Source organism: Aphis gossypii, chromosome 3 (genome assembly GCF_020184175.1).
Source record: "Aphis gossypii isolate Hap1 chromosome 3, ASM2018417v2, whole genome shotgun sequence".
In the NCBI taxonomy this organism is placed as follows: Eukaryota; Metazoa; Arthropoda; class Insecta; order Hemiptera; family Aphididae; genus Aphis; species Aphis gossypii.
This window is the reverse complement of record NC_065532.1, coordinates 26636967-26663624: the sequence shown is the minus strand read 5'-3', so window position 1 is coordinate 26663624 and position 26658 is coordinate 26636967. Positions and strand designations below refer to the sequence as shown.

General features: G+C 25.8%; 1 protein-coding gene across 1 annotated transcript in view; it reads right to left on the bottom strand.

Annotated features, from left to right (window-relative positions):
- LOC114125160 (uncharacterized) overlaps window positions 1-26658 on the bottom strand; it is a 40086-nt gene that overhangs the window by 2779 nt on the left and 10649 nt on the right. Inside the window, exons 2-3 of the mRNA XM_027988689.2 lie at window positions 7457-7589; window positions 6381-6622 (exon numbers count right to left, since the gene is read on the bottom strand). Of these exons, the coding sequence (XP_027844490.2) occupies window positions 6381-6622; window positions 7457-7589 (375 nt within the window). The remainder of the gene's footprint in view (window positions 1-6380; window positions 6623-7456; window positions 7590-26658) is intronic.

Here is a 26658-nt window from a genome sequence, read left to right as displayed (position 1 = left end):
TACCTAAATACATACTTGACATATATATATATATATTATAATATGTATAAAATATATATTAACACACACACACACGCCGTTTCGTGCAAGCATGCATCTGTCTCATTTTTATTGTTGATTATCCCCGCCCAGTAACCTTCGGGATTTTAGGCTCCTCAATGATTTTTGTTAGATTTGCAGTTCAAAACAACGTGAGAGGGCGATCTAATATGTATAATGCCCTGGATGTAGGTAAATGAAATTTGAAACGTGGTCGAAGAGTAAATACTGCAGCGGGTAAACATTTTAAAATGAGTAAAAACCGCCCATTCGATGTATTGTATTATTATTATTATTTAAAATATTATGGATTATATATAATGTGAACTACATGGTATAAAACCTTAACGTTTCCAAAATATTATGTATGAATGATGATGCCTGACTCTTCATATATGCATATAAATGTACCTATAATAATATATTATGTATATACTATATAAGTAAACCTAATCACGATATGTTTTCATCAAGTTAACTCATTATTATTAAGTATATCTACCTATTACTTATTATTAGGTAAGTATGATATGCATACTATTCCCCAAAAATAAAAAAAACATATATTTACATGCATTAAACACGACATATCATGTCAATTTATAATAATTAACATATTAAAACATTATAATACCGCCTACCTATATGGCTATATTATATGATATAATTAGAATTAATTTTCGGGTTTTAATTAAAAAGGATTTTTAAAATACTAAAATGTATTTAATTTGTATGAATCGATATTTCCTAATTACCTTGAATTATTCTTTGCTTAAATAACTATCTATACCTATTCTATATATTTGTATACAAACATGGGTCATTGATATTTTATTTTATTATATTATAATATATTATTATATTTAATGTACAGTATACAATTGGATGGGAGTTACTAAGTAATACTTAAAGATTATAACTTATAAGTAGGTATTACATAAGTTTTTTGATTGCAAGAAATTCTCGAGAATTTAATTTTTATTCGCTTTCTTTGTTATGCCCTAAGTATTACCTTGATAACTTGAATTTGGATAATTTAAAGGCATTTGATTAAGTATAATCGGACATTGAAAGACTAAGATATGTTTTAAGTTTTAAGCAGAATTAAATCATTAAATTCTTCTATTATAAAATACTTATACACCATTATAATATTTACATAGTATATTTAAAAATATATCAACGGATTTTCATTAAATATTTCTTATTTTTGTCTTTAGAGTTTATATATTATTAGAGGGCTATAGATTAAGTTATTAGTAAACCTATATCAATGGACGCTATATTATGTATCTATATATTTATTAAGATTTTTTTTATTTATTACTTCCATTATAATATTAATCTGTATTCGTGCGATGACCGTATATAATGTTTAATCGTACCATTACATAGAAGGTATCATGGGTGTACATAATATTATATATGTATGAATATAAACGCTGAGAAAAGATATTTAGTAAATATTGGATTTTGTTTTTGTCTTGTTAATGTTGAAATCTTTATAGACTACCTGGTACATTTTGTGTTTACATTATAATTATATTATCATTATAGGATGCCGCTAAAATCGCCTCGAGGTTTCCATTGGGGTACCAATAATACTGTCAGTCTTTGTTAATTCAGATATGAGCACCTAATGTATATATAGTGTTAACACCTTATAATCACGGAGTTCATGATGCAACTTCAAAAGGTGAATAAAAAATAAATGAAAAAACAAATGTTTTTAAGAAGTATGTTATTGGCTATTTGTCTTTAAAGTATTTAGAATTATAAGTTGTATTTTGTTGATTTGTTCTGAATTGTATTACAGTTCTTGGAATTTATGTATATTTATTATTGAACTAGTAACAAAATAACATTGAATCCAAATTTATTAATTAATATTTTAAAATTCAAACAATTTCGAAATGTATTAAAAGTCATATTAATAAAATATTTTTTTCCCTGCTTTTAAAACTCAATTTTATGTTGAGTCAGTAAAATTGACGAGTAGGTATACAAAAACTGCTAATATATTTTACATGTATATTTTGCTGATAAAAATTTATGATATTGAAATAAATAATCCAATTAGAAAAATTAATTTAATTTTTGAAATTACTATAATTATTGTTTTTTAAAAAATGGAATTTTAAAAATAAAATTGATTTTATTTATTTTTTTGTTGGATAGTTTAATCCTTGTGCATTTTATGACAGTGTAGGTATAAACAATTATGTAATGGAATGGAACGACCATAAATATTATGAGAATGACCAAAAATCCGATTGAAGACACATGGTAAGTGCAGTAACTCGAAGTAATTTATTACACCGTATTGTTCCCGAGTATATGTAACATAAGTTAATGCAAAAAAAAAAATGGTAATTTTATTTATCCCGTTTGGTTCTGACAAATTAAGATATAACTTAATCATCTCGTTTGTAGCCCCGGGTCCCGCCACACAGTAGGCGTGTTAGTCCTTTTTCCCTTCCTCTCAACAACTGTTTGTTTATAAAACAATATAATGTCCTGAGGACCGTTATTATTAATGGGAAATTATAATATCCTGTATGCGCCTATAATAATAATAATAATAATAAAACGTATTATATAAAATAAATGTTGTATTTAAAAAAAAAACCAACAAAACCCGGATCGGATAGCCAAAAGACAATAGGCATATATGTTGTTTTATTTCACTACTTGATGGTAACAAGATCTATAATGACTCATTTTGTAAACGGGCATGCAATATTTCATCACGTCAAGAATAAATCGACTTTGCATAATTTAGGTGGTAATAGTTAAATGGCAGCGTGGTAGGCCTATGTCGTTCTATTCGTGACGATCCAGCCCATTTTTGTATATATAATATAGGTGTATTATTATATGCCTGTACCTATAGTATGTATCCAAACGGATAATAGATAGGGATTATACACATCAATCTAAAGAAATCGCAAGAAGTAAATATAGAAAGTTGTGCCTAATTTTGGACTTGAGTTGTAGGCGAGCACGTGGTTAAATGGTTTATTACCTACGGCTAATTGCTTCACACGAATTTATGTCGACAATAGGCCTACCTTTATATTTATACAAAATAATCATAGATAGTTACCTACGTTAATTGTTCATATACATTTTAGCAGATTGCTTTCTTGCGATATTTCAAAATATTATATAAAGGCACAAGAAATGTAAATCCTACGAAATTTTTAAAAATTATCAAAGTTCATATCTGTTGCTTATTAGTTATTAGTTATTCTTATTATTTTAATGGTTACCTATTCTCTATAACGTAAAGATAAAATAAAATTAAATAAATATAGCGGTATTGGCGTTTTAAGTATTTTTTTGTATATTTTTGAGTGATTAAAAAAAACCATAAACAATGTTTTTCCAAGTAAAAAAGTCTCAATATATAATTTCTATTTTTTATTCAAAATTATTCTATTGAATATTAAAGCATGCGAAATCTGTAAAAATTAGCAATTATAGTATGTAAATTATGTTAATTCAAGTAAACTCGTATTGTATAAATAGAACTTCCAAATAATATTGATGTATCTGTATACTTACTGCACTATCAACATATTTTAGCAGCAAGTAACTTAACAACCTAATCATCATAAATATGGTGGCTTATAATTAACAAACTGATTTATGAATATAACTTCAACTTAAATGTTTAAGTAAAATGTATAAAGAAATGAATTATTAAAAAGATTAGCAAGAGGGTACCGCTCAGTTAACAGTAGATGTCGGTGGGTCACTGCTATTGATGTATTAAATTTGAAATCAATGCTTTATTGTTGTATACGAAAAATTATTTTGAACGGAGATGATATGTTAACCTATATCACTATAATTACATTTCATATGTTTTATATATATATATATATAATTTTTATTTAAGAAATTTATTATAATAAATAAAAAAATTAAGTTGAATCTTGTAATTATTATTAACTTTCGTGAATATTGTCCCAATAGTTTTTTTTATTGAATTTTAGAAAAAAAAGTTAATTTAAAATGTCTATACATCAAAAAGTATCGAAATAATTAAAAAATTATACTTTATGTTTGTAGAAAATGCTTACATAAACATTTAGTGAAAATTTCAAACAAATACGGTTATTCATAGAAAATAATAAAAATCGTTTGAGGATAAAATAAATACTTTTATAGGCAATGTCGTTAAAATTTTAACTTTAAACACTCATATAAAAAACTTCACTTCCTGGTAGAAATTTATTTTTAATATAGGTTGAAACAACTTATAATTAATAACTTTGTTTTAAATTTTAGATATAAATATTAAACAATTTTAATTAAGTACAAAATAATTTGATAATGTTCGCGATTTTGACGAATTTCGTTAAAATTCTAACTTTCAAATGCTTTTACATTTAAACGTCTTCCTTTCAACTTTTTTGTGACTTTTTTTATGACAAACATAAAAACACGTATTATTGTAATAGCAATTCATTCATCTATTCATCGCTTCATTCAGAATCTAAGATGTAAATTTAAAATGTCATAAAGTAAGTCTAAAAAGTAAGTCCATCGTATTAAATTATAAAAAAATGAATGATGATACATTTGGGCGAATAAAAATATTACTTTAAGTTTAAAGGTTGTACGACCTTCGCAATTGAATGTGTCAGACTTACTGAATATTACAATAGGTACATTATAATAATAGATCTCAAGAATGCATATTTAAAAATCAAGTAATACTAGCTAGAAACTAGTCCTAATAGTTTTTTTTTTAATAACAACAATAATGTATTAAAAATTAATTACTTTAAAAGAGGTATGCTAGTAATAGAACTCAGGTATACCGCACAACTTATCTCTATGTTTATTAAAGTTTTATAATTATTGAATAATATACGTATTATATATAATGTTATACTGTAATTATTATTTATTATGCTAACTTATACATGCATTTGTATTTATAGTTCAAGTTACAGTTCATTATTATTTTTATTATTTTAAAATTGAATAATTATAATATAATGTACTAATAATATTTTTGTTTAGGTAAAATATATTATATAAACCTTTAAATAATATAATTGTCTGAAGAAAAATGTATCATTATAGTTACTTTATTATTATCAGATCAATTGTATAAATTAATAATATTATGTTATCAATTATCATAATACGTAAGATTAAATATATCTAAGTAATAAAACAATATTAATTCAAGTTCATTGAATTGAATAATATTAGCGTATAACTTCAATAATTATAGCATATATTTTATGACACTTGAATGTGCAAAGTATTTTAGTATGTGATGATATTATTTTAATGATACTTTAATTATTTTGTATAACACGTGTCAACGATTTGTATTGATTTGCTGTGCGAAGGCGGTATGAAATCATGGTGCTCCATTAATATTGTCATCTTTAGATGTCAATAATATATAACTGTCAATAAATTAATTATTAAATGTCCGTAAGGTGTCGTAGTAAATTGGACTCAAGTGTCATAGGCCAAAGTTATTAATCACAGACACGCAACGTCGAAACTATATTTTCTTCGCATGGTTCATACATCGAGTTGTACACGTATTATAAGATACATTTATGAACCTGTTTGGTGGTGTGAGGATGATATTAAAATAATAACTATACCGATACATATTGGTATTTCGTACGTGACTTTCAAACTCAAAATTAAATTCAAGGACGATTTAATATATATATTTATCAAAATAAGAAGGAAAAACAGTCATTTTGTTTAACATCTAACGGAAATCGAATTTCATCAGTATGGCACATTAAATATAATATAGTAATCAAAGAAAAGCATGAATTGCGACAGGCCTATTGTTCCAAAAAATCATCTTAAGAATGTCTTGATAGGTAGAATAATAATCTATTTTTTAAATTTAATTTTATAATTGAGACAATAAAGCTCCAAAATTTGTATTATACTACGTAGATAACCTATAAAATACAGGTTAAATACTTAAGACGCTTCTATTACAAACACAGCTGTGCAAATCTATCTGATATTTTAATTTTTGTAATACAATAGACTTATTAGTATCAGTAATTATTTATTACTGTACTCGTAACTCGAATAATTATAACAATTTAACATATTTTTAGAAAAATTTTAAACGAAAAAATAAAAACTATAAAATAATAGGATAGGTAACTTATAAATAGTAGATTTAACTAATTTCAATTAAATAAACTAGCTGCAAAATATAAATTGACTATCATAATTTTGTCTTTGATTTAATAACTAACAATATTATAAATAATCAAAAAATATATTTGAAAATAGTTTTTTCATTTATCTATAATATTGTTATTTTTACTTACGTAAACTAAGAAGGGCAAATAAATTGGTTGTGAAATCTTCGGCCCGCACTTCAAAGTAGGACTATTACAACAACCTGTATCATCAGCGCAAACGTGAAGTACGGTACACGCAGGTAAATATTTCTTATTAGAGCTGGGGTATACGTCAGTTACCTTGATCACTCGAGATCTAGGTACTTTGCAAGACGCTTCTTTTGAAATTCTGATTTGATGCTTGTAAGCTTCACTCCCTTCGTTATCACCTGAAAATTGTTTAATTTATAACATTTAATTTAGGCATGGCCATAAAATTATTACAATTTAGAGTATAATAATTTAATGATTGATTTTATTTAGTTTTAACTTATAAACATGTTATTCTAAAGACGGTTTATCAATTAGCATGGTAAAATATTTAAGAAATTTTAATTTTTCTTCGAAAATGAATCGAATAGTTACCTATTATTATTATTATTAGTGTAAATCACTAGCAATGCGGTGATTATTCTTTTTATATTTTAGTATTATATTAGTTAGGTTCTATGTGTTTTTAATTTTTTATTGAAAAATATTTTTTAAAGTGTAAAAATCACTTTTACTGTCATATGTGTGAATGCGTGATAGGAAAAATGTATAAGTAAATAAATTTAAAAAGTTTGAAAACGCAAAAATTCTTATAAATCTGCTGACCATTTATAATATTCATACTAGTTATAGGAACTAAATTATAATCCAAGATATAAGAACAGAAATGCGAAAGTGTCTGTAAAACTGCAGTGATAGCCAGTAGGGGAATATAATTCACTGTCGAATATATATAATATGTATATATATATACACGATAAACAATTATTGGTTTAACACTGCACACTGCACTGTGCAAGTATAATAGGTACATGCATACTTAAAGGTGATTATCACGTATTCACGTTTTGAGAATAATAATGCTAATGTAATGTAAATAAATGCGTCATGTGAATGTTGGATTTCTATCTACATTTGATTTAACGGGAATGGCTCTTATCAAACGAGAATTATTTATGCAGCCGACAACATACTACACTATTATAATAATATAATAAAAATATGTGTAATACCTTGCCCTTGAAACAAGTTGATCCTCTGTGAACTACGGAAAGTTTCTTCTACAGTCTTCCTAGAACCGAGAAATTTCCATTTATTTTCTGACACTGGTGACATGGTTCTCGCTGGTTCGTGTTTCTGGATGTCCTGAAAAGTGTTTGGTAATTATTAATTAATATTATTAAATAATAGTAATATGTATAATAATTTCAAAAATCAATTATTTATTAAACTTGAATTTGATGTTTCTTAAATTAATAAGTAATTTTTAATTTTATAAAAATTTAATACAGGTCGCTGCAGTTAAATTAATACTAAACAATGATGTATATGATGTATGTATTGCATATTTGGTGAATGCAGGGAGGGTGAGGTATACGTATACCTATTGTAAAATAAATTACAAAAAATGATTAAAAGCATACGACTATTTTTAATAATAATTATACCTACTATACTCTGCATTATATTTAATATAATATAACTAATTAAGTGTATATTAACTAAAAACTCTCAGCTATATACATTTATATGTATATATATATGCATGTATAATGAAAATATTACAATTGACATTCACTGAGATTCTTTTCAACAATGGAATAATTGAATTATTAAAAATACAAAATAGTAAAACAGTAGTAGTGTAGTACTGATATAATAGTTTAAAAACATCAGCCACAAAAATACAAGATAATGGTGCACTATATTATGTCTATAACTGTTACATTATTATTTTTTATTCGAAAACAACATTCTTTATATTCAAATATGAAATAACGGCTATACACAAAATTTAATCAAATATTGTTAAAAACAAATCATTGTCATTTTTATATCTTTATGAAATAGCCAATAGGTAGGTACATGAAAATATTGAAGCCTATAATAATATTAAACCATCCTAATTTTCAAATAGTGTTATGTGTTATATTTATTATAAATCAAGATTAACACGTAATTATATTATATAATATTCAATTTCAAATAATACATTGATATTTTTTCAAAATAAAAATTTGAGTTCAATTTTAATAATAAGCAATTATGAAATAATAATACGTGTTACTTTATAATTAGATGCATTATTTTATCATACGTATTCTTGTGTTTTGCGCATCGTATATACATATTTTTAACGTTAATTAACTTTTAACTTATACTCCACTGAAGACATCAATGGAGACGTCGACATCTGTTGCTGTTTTTTTTTTTTATCCAAACCAATAATTAAAATATAATATTATGTAAGCACTTATTTAAGCATTAAAACACATTATATTGTATTATAATATTAACGCGATTCGACCGGACGTCGTCTCCCACATTATTATTTCACGGCTTCACGCACAGTTTTGAAGACAGTGCACATCGTACCTATGAGCCTAGATCGCAAAACATAATTGTTTCGCAAGATAGTCTTGGAGGAAAATTCCATTTACTAGCTTATAATATCGTTGTTTCCATGGATAATTTTTGACTAGATCGAGATATGCATTCATCAGATTAATCGTTAAATGTTCATGTAATCAACACGTGTGACCAGATTTAAATCAAAAATGTGTTTTGGCCTCGAATTATTACTTAGAATTTTCTCGCGGTTACCGTTGGTAATAGCTAATGGCTATTAAGTCACGACCACGGTCATGATCAACCTATCATTTATGTTGCAAAGTCGTTTATTTATTAAAAACCAGACGTATTTTAATAATATATACCTAACGAGTTATTACGTGAAAATTAAACACTATTTTTTTTCTTCAAAAAACTCGTACCTATACTGACGGAAATAGGTGTTTCATATACGTGCGGATCGCGGATGTAACAAATAATGCGCGATAATATGATTTAGTGTGCCCAAGTGCAGCAGCATCATCAGTCATCAGGTACTTCATTCGCTTCGCACGAACTATACGTATAATAAACAATAACATATGCACAATGCACATCTGACCGATAATTATAATAATATTACTGTACATACGCTCGTGAATATGAGTGAGAGTGCGTATGTGTAATTCGGTGTTTTCCTCGGCAGATGAATTTAGGACGAACGTCTGTTGTGTAAAAATACACACTCACGTGTATTTGTGTGTGCACAAATGCATAATAACCCACGCCCGCGGTGCGTCGTCCACACGAGAATCCGTGAGCTAATATATACAATGGGCCTATTGTGGCGCCTACGTCTCTTCGCCGTGTGAACGTGCACGCTTATCTTCGTCGTCAACGCGCCGCATTGTAATTTCCTCGCCGATTTATTTATTTATTTTTATTTTTCGTAGACACGCGTACACTACACACATATACGCATTCACATGCGCATACTGAATTAGGTGCATTTACGTTATTAAAAATAATATAATATAACATTATGTTAGGTTTAGCTTAAGCATTGACGCGTTGCCCATTTTTTGGGACAAATATTATCATATTATTATAATATTATATATATCACCTAATATACATATATTATATTATATTATCTATATATATATATATATATATATATATATAATTTTATAATATTTCCTACGAGTCCTACGATCAGTTTAGCCACCACGACAAGTGATGATTTAATAGATATTTAAATCGTTGCCCACGATATTACCGCTTGCAATAACCACGATATGACGGAAGCGGGAAAATATATTTTAATTTTAATACTTACTTATAGAAAAAAATATATTAATCATTATTGCTATACGAATACTTTTAAATGTTTATAGATTTCATAACCTGAATATAAAGTATAAAACTAATAACGATCTTAACAATAATATTCCATTTTTGTGGCCTATACCGGCTATACCTATATATAATATTTTGAACACGTTACAACAGAGATCTTGATGTCGTGACTTATCATAGTGAGAGAAAAACTATATGATGTATATTATGTTTATAAAATACAATGATTTATTGGTAACCTAACTGTGTCATATAGCTGTAGACCTTGCAATATTTTTAGGTATTACAAATGAATGTATTTACATCTGAAAATAATTAATACAAGCAGGTACATACAAAGAAAACAGAATTCCTGATCACCAAATGACGGTATTTTTAACAGTTTAAACCATACGTTTTTAATAATTACATTTAGATAGAAAAATACTACAATAATAAATAACTATAATTAAAATAGTCAATAAATAATACAACTAATTACTCTTTAAACAGATTGGACTTTTTTTCTAAATTTGTGTTTTTCATTATTCAATTCACTGTCGCTTAAAAAAAATAAACATTAATTAAAAGAACTATATAAATATAAAAGGCAAAAAACAAAATTTTTAAATAAATTACAATTTCATTTTAAAACTTTAAAATATGCATCTACTTTTGTTTTTGTTTTAATTTTCTTAATTTAAATAATGTGCAGGGGACTAAGACACTAGTATTTTTTTACTGTGTCACTATATTTAACTTGATAATAATATCATCATTTTAACATTTGTTTTGTCTGAAATAATTAAATGTTAATAATAAATGTTTATTATTTATTACAGGTATTTCTACTATGAGTAGGTACTACCTACAGTAAAATTATGTAAGATACAAATGTATATTTTTATATATTAGTATAATATGTTATTATATATTATTATAATATATAAGTAAACCATTATTAACTATTTTTTTTTTTTATTTTAAATTGATAACATTATTAGTTAATTACAATATTATATTATAATTTTATATATTATTGATGTATAAACATTTAAATGCATTATAGGTTATCTCGTTAAGCATTCATATTTAATTAACTAGGTAGTGAATTATCGTATAATACATTTTCAAATAAGATAACATTTCTATTAAAATATAATAATTATAACTCATTAATTAATATACCAATTAAAAATTATTATATTTGTACATTAATTATGCACCAATTTGTAATTATATTACAATGAAACATAGGTAAATAAATATTAAACATAACATATTGTCAAATCTGATGAGTCATTCCAGCACTCGCATCAAATCAAAATTTTTACTGTGGACCAATTTTATTTTTTTTTTACTGATTTAAAACAACTTCAGCATTTTTAACCTAATATTAATTTATCCCCTAGAATTCAAATTTTAAATGCAAATGTTGTAACGACGACCTCCTAATATCAGCAAAAAATTAGAAAAGAAGTTGTCCTCAATCAAAATTTTAATTTATGGTTGTTAGGATAATACTTACTTTCTATAATAGTGATCCTGAGTGAATATTTAATAATACAAAAAAATATATTAATAATATTAAAATATTATTATTAGTTTTCATTATATAATAATGAAGCATTAATCAGATTTAAAAATTTCAAGTATGTATTAACCAAAATACTTTTAGAATCATTTTTCGGATTTTGTGATCAATAATTAATTTCAAGGCATAATGGTAATATTATACTACAATATATCACACGAAACAGAGCTAAGTGACAATATCCCAACTCGCAACACGTTTTATAGGTAGCTTAAGCAGAGTTGTTTAATTGTTGAACGACTTGTAAATAGCTTTAGAATTTATATGCAATAAAAAATAAAAATTGGTAAAAATATATGCTTTTGGTTTATTAAAAATATGCAAAAATATGTAAATAAAAATTAGCAAAAAGTTTTAAAAACTGTATAACTGTATTAGAAAATTAGAGAAGTTTTTGCTGATACTTCGTATTTTTGGAATTTTAAATAACAAAAGTCAAAATGAATAATCACAACAATACTCAATACGCTATTCACAATGATACGCTAGGACTATGTAAAAATACCTATTAATTTTATTGTAGATATGTAATTAAGTTATAGAATAATCTTGAATATAAAATTTAATATGTTTCAGATATATAAGTATAATAATATTATATATTCAGTAAATTAAATATTAGGGGTTTTTTTTGGATAGATAATATTTAATTTATATACTTCTGTTAAATTTTCAATCACAACTGCTAAAATATATACCTACCACATTTTTTATACATCATACATTTTACGTGTTTATATAGTTTAAGTATGCAGTATTAATGTGTATTTTATTACAAGCATATAGAAATATGCAAAAGAAAATAACCACCGTTTGTTTCAACATAACATGATTTGTGGACATTATAAGCAAAAATAGTAATTAGAAATTGTAAAAAAAAAACATACCAATGCAGCATATAAATCCTAACCATGTTGGCTTCTCTTAAAGTTTCATAGATAATTATAATGTTCTTTATTTTTATAGTAAAGGCATAGCAAAACTTCTATTTAACGAAATTGTCCGTTTAATGAAATATTTTTGAGAATCATTACAAATTAAAACCAATTTAATGTAAGTACTTCTTCTATTTAACTAATTTATTCTCCATTTGAATAGAAATTTCGCTATATATACACTATATGTATATAAACAGTTTTTAATTTTGATAATCGATATTTTTGTTCAATGTTCATAACGTTTATCCTTAATAATAACCATGTAATATAATAATACGTGTAAATTATTTAAATTCATTTATAATACTATACTTAATAATATTGTATCTTTAATATAATATATTAAATATATTATTATTATAATAAATATTATGCCACTTATATAATTATACGATTTAAAAAATGTTCATGGATATTTTTATTTAATTTAAATATGTGCTTAGTGCTTATAAATCAAAACAAAATCGTAATACTATATTTAAATAAGACGACCATTTCGAATGTAAAATGTATAGTCGTATTTTGATGTTTTACATTTTATAGTATACAATAATGTATAGGTGATAAAACTACAATTCTGTTGTTGGAAGTCAAAAGCCGTCTGGGATCATATTATATAATATTATTATGTTTTATAATTTACATGATATATTGTAATAATGATGGATGCTTATATTATTATTGTGTATCTACCCTTGTTTACAACCGTACGTGTGTCACCGCTACCTTTAAACATACACACAATTTATTATATATACATTATTTATACGTATAATATATACTGTTGTACTAGCCGACAGCTAATATTTTCGACTCCTGCAGTTTTACGGCACACCTGTTGTACACGCGGCTTTCGACTAATTGGTTATTCACAAGTCACGACGGTAGCGACTCGCCAATATAATATTAATAATATTGTACGAGTATGTTTTACCACGGTATTCATCATAGTATAATATGGTATGTATTGTATTATAGTCACACAATTCGTCTGATCTGCATGATTCGCCGATGACAATTATGTATATATTTGATATTTCTGACCAGGTTTATATAATGTATATTTTTTTATTATTATTGTTTTTGTTTTTTTTTTTTTTTAAATATATATTCAATTGTTTGGTGACGCCATGCTGAATTATGTGAAAGATACAATGCCTACAAAATTGCTTTTTCAAAATGTATTAAACAAGGTGGTTATGTGGAGACTATAGAAAAAATAATGCAATGTTGGCTGTTAGTTAAGTATGTATTCGTATATTAGTGTTTATATATAATATATTAATATAATAATAATAAGTTATTTCTCAATAATAATAACATTATTTTTTTAAGTCCATATTCATTTAAATATCGAATTACTTATGAACTTAACACTTTATTATATAGGTATTATAGGTATGTATGCATTTTTTAATTATTATTGTAAGTACTGTACTACTGTAGTTATAATTTTATTTTGAGCGAAAACCATAAATTTTAATTTTATTCTCTCACTTCAGAATTTTTTCATTTACCTATCTTATCTTTTCTTACAAATATTGTTTGAGAAAAAATTATCTAACAAGTAGCGATTAAATTATCAACCTGAATGCATAAGTCGTTTTACGTATAAACGAAGCGACTACCTGAGTAACGGAATTAGAAATATAATAAAAATTAGGAATGATCTAAAAGACCTCACACACTGTACATTTTGCACAAGTTTTCAAGTCACGTCTAAGAAAAATAATAATACAAAATGAACAATTAATCCTTTTATTTTGACTGTTTTACATGCGATTTGAGTTCAGACGATCAATCATGAATTTCAAAACATAGAACATATTTTACGTGCATTAGAACTTATTACTCCACACGAGACCATACCACGACTATCATCATTTACCAGCAAGTATATTATTATGTATTAAATAAGTAAATAATATTTTAATATATACATTTCTGATATTAATAATTATGTGTGTGACTACGAACACCCGCTATGAAAACTATAAAATATGCGTAGCAATTATAATCATTATTTGTGTCTAATAATTAGGTAATAGGTTATTTTAGGTTAATCAGATTTTCATTACGGTATTTTAAAATACTATAAATTCAAATATAGTAACAACCCTATAGCCCTATAGGTACTTCTTATTTAAGTGTCGTCATATTTTTATAGCGTTTTATAATAAAGGCCACGCATTATTTTATGTATATACAGTATCGTAGTCTAATAATAGTATGTACCATTAAAAAAGCCGTAACAAGTTATAAAAATGAGAAAACAAGAGTATTATATAGTACATTTTTTTATTAGTACCATGATCCACAGCATGTTATATCTAACGGGTTTTCCATTTAGAAACGGATTATATTACATGCAGTATGTGTAATGTGTAATAATATAATGTACATAATGTATTATATTATATTTTAATTTATTAAATATATTTAATGTTAAGTAATGTATCACACATCTTCTGGTTTAAAATGTTTTAATAGTAAAAAAAAAACTATAATAAAATTATATTACCTATAAGCTATACGTAATATGTTATACGTAATTATAAAAATAATAGGCGTACAAAACGAATTAACGATAAAATAATATTAATTAAATATGTGATATAATTTTAAATTTCGAATCCATCAGTACTTATATTTATAAAAAAAAAAAATAATTATATTTATTGTCATAAAAGAGAGAAAAATATCATTCTATTATATCTTTAAAAATAGATAATACCTACAGTTCAGTGGCGTGACTTTAATTCCTTATATAAGTTAGAATACCGATTATTATACTGATGAGATGATCCCGTTGAATTTAATTAACACTAAATTTGATATGTTCGAAATTAATATCGATGCTCTCAGATTATTATCTTATATTGTCATATATTATAATAAATTGTTGTTCATTATAGACTAAAAGTGCGAATTCTGCTACCGAATTTTATAGCATGTTTAAATAATCTAATAGTGGTTTTCAAATGCATACATTTACCCATGCGGCCAAACATAATAATAATTAATAATATATCATGTATTGTTTATATTTATAATTTGTTATTTAACTTCACCCCTGAACTGCTTATAAATTAGTAAAATATAATATATATATTAAGTATATCTGTAATGTTAATATATATATATATAATTAATATTAGATGAAAATCAGTCAAATATTTTTTTTAAACATAGAAATATTTCAAGCTTTAATTTATAGTAGGTAACCTACTACCTGTATACAATTGTAAATAAGCGTTGGATTCTATCACTATGAGCTTCCATCTCATATAATATCTCAATAAATATTTTATATATAAATTATATGAAATAAGCATTTAATATTATGACTGTTGTACCTATATTAGTGCCATCTAAATGTATACGTAGTAAATATTCTTAAAAAAAGAATATTTGGGTAATTTGGCCCAACGCATAAATATATTATTTCATTTCAGTATTGAATTTCGCAAAAAAAAAAAAAACAATATGTATAATTATTATAATTTATTTACTTAGAATATTTTCCATATGGGTTTTTTTATCATATTACTATTATTTAAATTTGAATGATATAATATTACATAAATTCTTCCTCGCCTCCTCACTTCAAAATCAAGTGCGTATTTTATACAAAAAAATATATCGAAATTGGTATGTGATATATGTATGTAGAATATCACGTTATAGGTATCTATATACTAAACATCGCTGTTTATATAGTACAAAAGAAAAAATGAAATAAAACATATTTTAAATGGTTTAATGTACAAATACAAATATTATGCTGTAATTATATAAAATATTAACGGAGGAAACTTCAAAAAAACTGCCCTCGAAGACAAGAAACGTGTCACGGTAACGAATTTAAAAACGTTATTTAATAATAATAATACAATTTATTTCATTCAAAATTCTATTGCATCAACTTTATAGGATAATTCAACAAAACGTCAGACATCCAAGTTTATTGTTGTGCAGACGCTATATACCCGAGGCGCCTACGTCCGACATAGATTTAAAATATTATTACTGTCACATTATAAAAAGAACAGAAGGGAACTTAAAGTAATCATAAAAATAATAATTAAACACTCATACTTTTGTTGTTATAAAATAAATGGTCAGAAGACGCCAGGACAAGGACATACACGGAAGGAACAGACTACAGGTTGAAATTCACAGAAGTTTGATTAGTTATTATTTCTATCGATTCTTCAAAGGACATTCGTTACGCCTAACTCAAAATACCTTGAACTGTTAGTAACTTTGCCACTCCAAGATAAAAAAATATTTGATACATCAAATAATAATAATATCATAGTAATTATTTAGAAAGTATAAGTAGAAAACCTAGAGTACCTATGTAATATATATAATGTATATTATGTATTATAGGTATCGGAAAAGATTCATATAGGCTATAATTATGTTACAAAAAAAAAAAAAAAAACTAAAGAAATCCATTCAATGAAAAACTTGTTTTTATTTGATAGGTACTCAGGTATTTTAAGTAATAACTAATAACAATACGCGGATCTGATTTATCACCGATTTTCAGCGTTCAATACTAAACTAAATCAATAATATGAACTTAAAAATTAAATATTTATCTGAAATACGTAATTAATTATTTATGTATACATAATATGTAATCAGTATGTTCGGTCGATAAGTAACGATAATAATGATTATGTATGTAAATAATAACTTATACCTAACTATATAAGCTTAGTGATGGCAATATGTACCTATATTGTTCATACATTTTATAACGATATATAATTTATTGCTATAACACAATAATAAAATTATATATCATTATAAAATGTATATAATTATTATATATTAAATCGTTTGCGCATAATGATGATAATTTGTCGGCGTGAAATAATAGAAAAAGTTATTATTGATTAAAAGTTTTAAATTATATTAACTGTTAAAACAATATGAGATTATACTTTATAATAAACTTAAAACACACACACACACACACACAATACATATTTAATATTTATATACAAATATATTTATAGATTTTAATTACATAGGATTAATATTGTATCATTCTGTTTGTATATACAATTATATGTTATATGTATATAATTATATTACATGACATTGTTACGACTATTATGGCATTATAGTGTCATGTGATATATTTTGTTTTTTAGGATATTCTTAAACGCCATTTTAAAATCGATTGTACATACTTCATTTAACATAAACAGTAGAAGCTAATGAAGTGTAAAGGTTATTTTTTAGTTCAAAATGAAAAAATTATGTTCCTATTCGACATTCGACGCGTTTGCCCATCACACATATGACGGTGGTTATACTTGTACTGTATTGTGTATACATATACAACGACGGGCTACGAGTATATGCTTTCCGGTTTCTTTTTTGGTTTTATTTTTCTCGACGCATAAATATTTACGGTCAAACCATTCAATTATACCACCGCAATAGAAAAAAAAATAAGTACAATAAACATCCCTTACGTCTTTATCTTGACAAAACCCAAATAAATAGATTTTTTCGTGATTCTTGTTTGCATTCCATTATCCATTATTTTAAGTCAATAATGATGCTTTTTTTCTTAAATATCAAAGTACCTAATACCTAGACACTAAACATTTATAAATTTTTAAATACACTATGAGTGTTAATAATAAATGCATAGTAGATGCTATGTTATACTTACTTATAAACTGATACATATTATTTATTTAACTAGCTGTAAGTGTTTATATAGGTTTTAATACATAAATAATAACAAAAAACAATAAATTATATCAATAATCACAATTTTGTGTGTGTTTGTAAACTTACAAAGCGATTAAATTTAAATACATAAATGTGGCCATGAGTTTTTTGGCAATATAAATTTGGTAACTACGTTAACTGGACTTCAATATTTTAAATTAGATAATGAGTATGATAATTTTTATGTATTTGAATCGTTTACCATTGTATTTCAGAGAAGGTGATTTTCATGTTAGTTTATTGATGATGAAATCCATTATAATATTTAGATTTTAGATGAGTTATCTATTGTGTATAAAAATTGGACATGAAAAATAATAATTGAGGCCTAAATATTTTTAACTCTATTATATTTCCATGCTGAGATTACAACACAAAAACAAAAATTAATCCTGAGCAAAGTGAATTGTAAGTCGATTTTCAGTCATTATTTTTAAAGTTTTGTACATTGTATTATTGTTTATTGTAAAAATAATATTATGGTATACTATACTTCTATATAATTATTATATTTACATAAAGGTACATATATATCTATTATTATTTACCTACATATATGTGTAGTTGATGACTGTTTTTTTCGAATGTAAAACAATTTTACAAAGATTATATTTTGTATAAGTGTTCTTCGAGTACGATATTTAATAAGTTTAATTATTGACATTTTTTCCTATATGCATTATAATAACGACCAAAAATATTATCTAGTTAATACCATTATTCCGTAAGAGTTGTAGAGCTTAATGAATGGACGACAAGAATGCATAAATAGAGATTTATATGGTTTTGGTGTAATCACCATCCTATTTACGAAGCAGGACCGTGAATGAGAATTTTAATTCGGCAATAAGATAATAACTTGTGGTGTAGCATGATGTATAATTATTGTTAGACTATTGCTATACACAATACTACATTAAAATCTTAATTGAACGCGCGGCGTGGTAGGACATAATATATACATGATTGCATTGAACGAGTGTGTATAGTCATAGTGTGTATGAGTACAACACTACAACAATGCGACTTCCGATGAATGGATAATATAGACGTCGACTGTCATCTCGGTTTTACGTATTGTATAATGCGCTCGTGCACTTTTGTCGTTTTATGTGTACCTATAATACGCGTGCATGTATGTACACGGTAGTACCACAATAATGAAATCGTTATTGTCAATTGTAATATGTGTTCGTCGTGTTCGATGATTATTTAAGAAAACCTGCTGTGGATACCAATACTAATACACATATAATATTATAAGAACATAGGGTTATAATTATAAACTGCTAAGTACACCAGTATACTTTTATAGTAAATGAGTTGTTATATAAACAAATTCGGAGCTTAGAAACTATACATTTAATGCCCTCTTCTAAATGAAGCCATTTGGCCAAAAACGCTCTCGAAAAATTCAACATATTAGTATATTACCTATCCTATACTACTGATTCTGATATACACACTATGCCCGATTCTAAATTCAGCCATTCAATCGCCAGTCACCGCTATAGAATTTTGAAAATCATAATCATTCACATTTGAATATCTATAATTAAACACTTGAGGTGTTAAATAATATATTCCAACAATATTGAATTTCTCTTTAAAAACGTATAATAACACTACAATATGCAATAAAATAAATTTTTTGAAATTTATAAGACGGTGACCAATAACATGAAATACTTTTCGTTCTTTGGCATAAAAACTTAAATTTTATTTGATTAATATTCAAAAACTTCATCTAAACCTGAATATATTTACATATATATGATGCATATTGTATATTTATTATATTTTGTTTCAATTGAAACATCGAGTGGTTCAGTCTAAAACTTCATCTCAGCGTAAAATTCATCGCGTCACTATGCATACATTGGAATAATCTGTAATATAAAATAAACCGATGAGTAACACGTGCGCGCGCGATGCGGTAATAACAATTATACGAAAACAATATGCTAATTTTTATCTAATAGATTGAAAATGGATTCACCCAGTGACCTTTTACATATGACGACGATGTCGGCGTACCGCGAATTTAAATGCGATTACATTGAGGTAAATTATGTTCTCTTATCTGTAGTATAAGTTGCATCGTATAAATATAAATAAACATACGCGTAGTTATAAGAATCATGTCTTATATTTGCATTGAACTTTTTCAGGACAAGCTGTTTTCCGGGAACGGGAAAAGACAAATTATGCTTTTGTTTTTTCTATCGGAGCCAACCAGTCGTCCTTCAATTTTGGACACTATTCAGAACTATACCGAGAAACCGGGAAATACGTTTTCCCGCGGGTGTATACTGAGTATACCTACACTTCTACGTTTACGACTGACCTATATCCGTCCAGACTGGGTTAATGTAAATAATAATATTTTATCTGTGGCCTTATGGCATGGCGCGGCGCTATTATGCGGAATCCCGATGATGGAACATCACAAAACATTTTACAAAGTACGATATGCAGCTTGTATTGTAACTTCAAAGCAAAAATTAACGCGAATCGTAAGAATTAATCTTAGGCTTTGGCTTTGAAATTTGCTCCGAAAGTTATAGTCAATGCCCATAAATCCCATTAATATACATACATGCGTACATTGACCTAGATCCGTAAATCCGTACATCAAAATTTAAAATAATTTACATAACAATATTGGCTATACAGCAGAAATGTATAAATCATTTAATATATATTTATACATTATATAGATTCAGTAATAAAGATAAACAATGTAAAAGTTTAAGCGATACAACTGAATTGTGATACTAAAATATCCAACACACGTGCCACATGATTTTTATCAAATTTTTTCTTGTTAAGATATCAAATGAATTTAAATTATGTGTTTTTAATACGATATTTGGTGATGTAGATTAATATAATTCATTTCTTCAAATTATGTAATTAGTTGACTTGCAATTTTTTTGTGTATGGTTGTCTATAAAGGTCAATACAACCTTTTCCAGTTCAAGACTGTTCATATAAAGGTTACAACTATATATTTTTATCTTTAATATAAGAATATAAAAACATTACATAATTTTATTGATTATATATATTTACATAAACATATTATATTATAGTATTATATAAAGACAAATAATGTTAAACTTTTAAGTTATAATATTAGATTTATCAATAGATAAGTTTTATAAATTATGCGGTATATTTAATTTTTAAAAAAATACTATAGAAATACAAGTTTTTTTTAACACTGCGTTGGCCTATTACTAAGTAGGTAATTTATCATATTAACCGAACCATTGTGTTTTAAAGGTCAGACTTTATGTAATTTATTAGTCCATTTTCATTTAAATCTGTTAAGTTTTAAAAATAATTTCACTTTATTTTATATAAATAGATACTTAAAAAATAGTTAAGCAAATATTTAAAAAAAATAGATTTAATTTTTTACAAGTCATTATATAAATATATAAATCATGATATTCTATTGAACATATCATACATATCATATAAGTGCTTATTAATTTTTTTAAATAAATACAAAATAATATTAAAGAATTTTGAAAAACAATTAATATTTAAATTTCATCAATTCATTATTAAATTTATCAAGAAAAATTAGTAAACTAATTTATAGTTTAAATTTTAATTTAAAATATTATGATTTGTGAAATACACGATTTAATCTATGATATGTTATAAATTACATATCGACAGTTAGCTTTTAGAGCGGTTCAGTGGTCAGTGCCAGTCGCCAGAGAGTCTTTCAGTTTTTGTAGTGATCTAAAATGGCAGCTGAAATACAGCCAACAATGTACAGTAAAAATGTTGTAAAGACTCATAAAAAGTAGCATTTATACATAAGAGTGTTTTAACTGCATTGGACTCTGATGGTTTATTTCAGTGCGCGGGACTTTATAGCTACACGCAAATTGGTCCTAAAGAGGCTATTAATACTGGCCAGTGAATAATAATAGTCGTGTATTGGTAATAATGATGGGAATAAAATTAAAATTGTATGTAATGTCAGTAAAGGTGTTAAAGCTTGTAAAACTATTTTAACGAATGTCAAATTTTCTATGACAAAAAATAACAACGTATTGGTGTACATATTTTCAAAACACATACTATATTATTATTGTATCGTGATTTATGATACCAATGCAATCTATTAAATTCATTTAAGTAATCAAATGTAAAATTATTAAGTATTCTGTTTATATATCTCAAATAATTTTAGATAATACAGATATCATTTAAGAAGAGAAAAAATTATTGATATTTACTTAATCGTATTCGGTTAAGAGATATTTTTAAATAAATATAATTATTATAATAATAACATTATTTTGTTTATTAAAAAGTTGACAGTTTTAATTTCAGCATAATAATAATTCAACGTGTTATTGATGATTTCATATTATATGACTGGTACAAATGTGTATTTTATGAACCATATCCTATATGATAACAGGAGACAATTTTTTTTTGTATTATATTATTTTTGCTTTGGTGTCGTGGTGTCATACAACTGAATATACTATTTGCATTGTTAAATTTCAATGGAATAATTGAAATTAAATATTACAAATTACTTGGAAAAAATAATGAAAAATTAAGTAAGTATATTAAATTTTGCAACTGTCAGTATAAATAAAAAAAAATTTTTAAACATTAAAAATGTGATTATTGTTTTTAAAAGTACCTGTAAAGTACCTAACTAAAATTATTAATGAAACCAATTTTAGGGTATATATTATAATATAATGTGTAAAGTGTATGTATATTTACAATGATAAATATACATCTAAAAATATATAATATGAACAAAGAGATCTGAATTTACTTTGAGTCATACGAGATTATATGCTTAATAAACAAGATGCAATTAATAATTAAAATTCTAAAACAACGATGGGAAAATTTTAACTGCAATTTTTACTGCTCAGCAAATTACCATACGCATAATGCTCGTTTTATTGGCACCACTATTTTTATTGTTTCATGAAGAACGAATAAAATATTTGCGAAGTATACTTTTTTGTCTATACCAAGAATAAACAATTATTATACGAGTAAGAACATAATTTGCAAGTACTTATAGCTATCTCCATGTCTGTAATATGTATAATATAATACACAGGGCTATTATTTTAAAGAAAATCGTTCATTTTCTCGAATAGTATTATAATAGTTTTTAGAAATATTTTTTCTACATAATTTAAAGTAATTACAAAGCAATATTTTTGAAACAAAATATGTACCTACTAAATTTTACTACTTTCATCGGTACAATTTTTTCAGTTTTTTCTTTTTATAAATTTCAGCAACAATTTTTAACTTCATATTATGAATTTGAATATTTTTCTGAAAATAATTTGAATATATTTAAACCCATTAATTATTTTAAAATAATATTTAATAAATTATGAATTATAAATATTTAAGTTATTTCAATTCTGTATACTGTACTACTGTAGTGCACCAACATTTTACGAGGGAACTTAACAAGCGTAGTTATAAGTTATAACTAAGACTGAGAACTTTTAGAACTAAAAAATTTCAATATAATATGCTATATCTAAAAAAAAAAAATCTATTCAATATTTTATTATTTAAAATAATAAGTATGTAATGAAATAATGATATTTTTAAAAAGATAATTAAATAAAACTTGAAAGATCACTTTCTTATTCGTTATCTACATCATAATATATGCAGTAACAAATAACAATAATACTTAAGTAATTCACTAGTACGCACGATTATCTCTTGAAAATAAATGAAAGACAACTAAAATGTATTTCCTTTACATACGTTTAATATATTTCGCTGTGAAGCGGTGTTAATATGATTTATGGTTTTTTCATTAAACTGAATTGAATTTTAATATTGAAATTATTATAATTATTATCCAAGTATACATAAATAAATATGTAAATTTAAAACTAAATTGAAATTTCAAAACAAAGGTTTTGTGATAAAAAGCATATCGATAACTTTGTTGTACAACCTTTCTAGACAAGTTCTCGTCTTATTAATTATTAATTAATCTTATAACTTTTTAAAAATATACTCTGATACTCGTTCAAAGTTAAATTTCCATGTATTCAAATTTTCAGCAGAAAAATGTATACTGTAATTCAAAAATGTGAAAAGCCAAAAAAAATATGGCAAACTTTTTTGAAAATATTTTATATTATATTATATTATATTTTATAGTTTTTTTTTTTAAATAAAAAAATATTCCCAAAAACGCTAATGCTTTTGAAGAAAATAAAATGTTTACATTTAAAAGAATTGTCTTGCATAATATATTTTATTTACCTTTTGTATACATACTATACATACCACACTGTATATAATATATAGTTTTATTCTGTATGCTTTAGATCTACAATCATAATGATTCGTCCTATTATTCAGAAATAATTATAATACCTATGAAAACAATAGTGACGTCGACATACTATATTCATTGAGTCCGTGATTCATACGCGGGTACCTGTCACAGGTATAATAACCGACAAATGTATTCTATTGATTAATAGTAGACGAGTCAACACAAAATGTAGTCAGTAGAACTGGTCGGAATTTCTAATATCATTGTATTTACGAAATATTGTTTTTAAAGACGATACAGAGGATAAAACAAAAACAAAAAACACAATAGCGTCAAATTTGTCGAATAATTTGTGTTACGTCCGACTGGGCGTCAGTCGGTCATCAGCCGTAATAAATTAAACAACAAATTTCACCAAAATAATATTCTCGGAATAATTCGATCGTTGCGCTTCTTCTCGGTCATATTATAATAATAATATCCATTAACCACCGCGTATTATGTACGTTACCGTTTTATTAGGGTCGTAAAAAATGCACCTCTGTATATAATTTCCTCGATCGGATAACTACTAGTATATAGCTGCTGCTGATGCAATCGTTCCGCAAGTCGTACCCGGTCGACTGGCAACCCATATAATATAGATAATGTCTCTGCAGACGCCATAAAAACGTATACCTATTTATTTTGAGTCTTGTCGATTTCTGACGACTAATTTCGATTGTGTTCGATATTTTACGGGCCTTCGCTATGCCCGACGATCGAGGGTGTTTTTACGATCGTCTCTCAACTTTCACCGTGCAATAATTTGACGTACCGCTTGTCAATACATCGGGTACGAAGCATGACGACATATTAATGTTATATATATTTTAATACGGACGGATTTATAGTTATCACGATATGACTCATATTTGTACAATATTGGTGTATACGTTACACACAGTGACTTCCGACAAAGCTCCACCGGTCGTTGTAATGTATAATAAATACCCGTACACATATTTTGTGTCTGGTCGGCCCATTTGAATATCGCGTACGTATAAAAACGCTTCCGTCGTCATAATGGGTGGTCGGAAAATCTTATTAAATCAAATACAATTATCTAACACGCGGTCATCACTCGTCGTGCGCGTATGGTAGATATATAATATGTGTAATAATATATGTAGATATAATAGGTAGGTACGTACCGCGCACCGCGGTAATAACCGTGCGGTCGCGGGCGGTTAAACCATATATAATATAATATAATATTATGTGTTCACGAGGTCCTCCCCCTTCGTGTACAACGAAGGATCATTTTTGTGTCAGTGTCATATAACTGCGAGCGTACCCGTTGTACCTATATAGGTGGATACGCGTGTTTTTTTTTCTTCACTCTTTTTACATTAATTTTAAACTCGTTATAGGTACCTACGTGATTACAGAACGATGGCTCGGACGATAAAAAGAAGGAGGAGAAAGGTCGAGCGTGTGCCGTCTAGCTATATATACAAGACTGCTGCAGGTCTCGGAGCACAGGGAATGTATCTGGAACAACCCCTGTATAAAAATCGTGTTCTTTACACTATGCGTATTTATATATATGTATATACTATATATCTACACATAGATGCGTGTGAAATGAATTCACGCATTGACGACCGGTAGATGTAAGTAACGGCGTAACACTTTGTGTATATATAGTTATTAGTTTATTACATTCCAATTAAAATTCAAAGGTTAACCGATAGGTACGACTTAAGATGTTTTAATTTAATTTATTACGATTAAATGAGATTCTTTAGTAAACGCTTCTAATCTGTCTCTATTTCATTTTTGTTTCATTAATAATAACACAAATCTAGGTATGTATCGCAAGTATAATTTATAAATTATGAACATACAGATTACAGGTGTTTTAGGATTGTCTAGTAATTATCTTTTTAT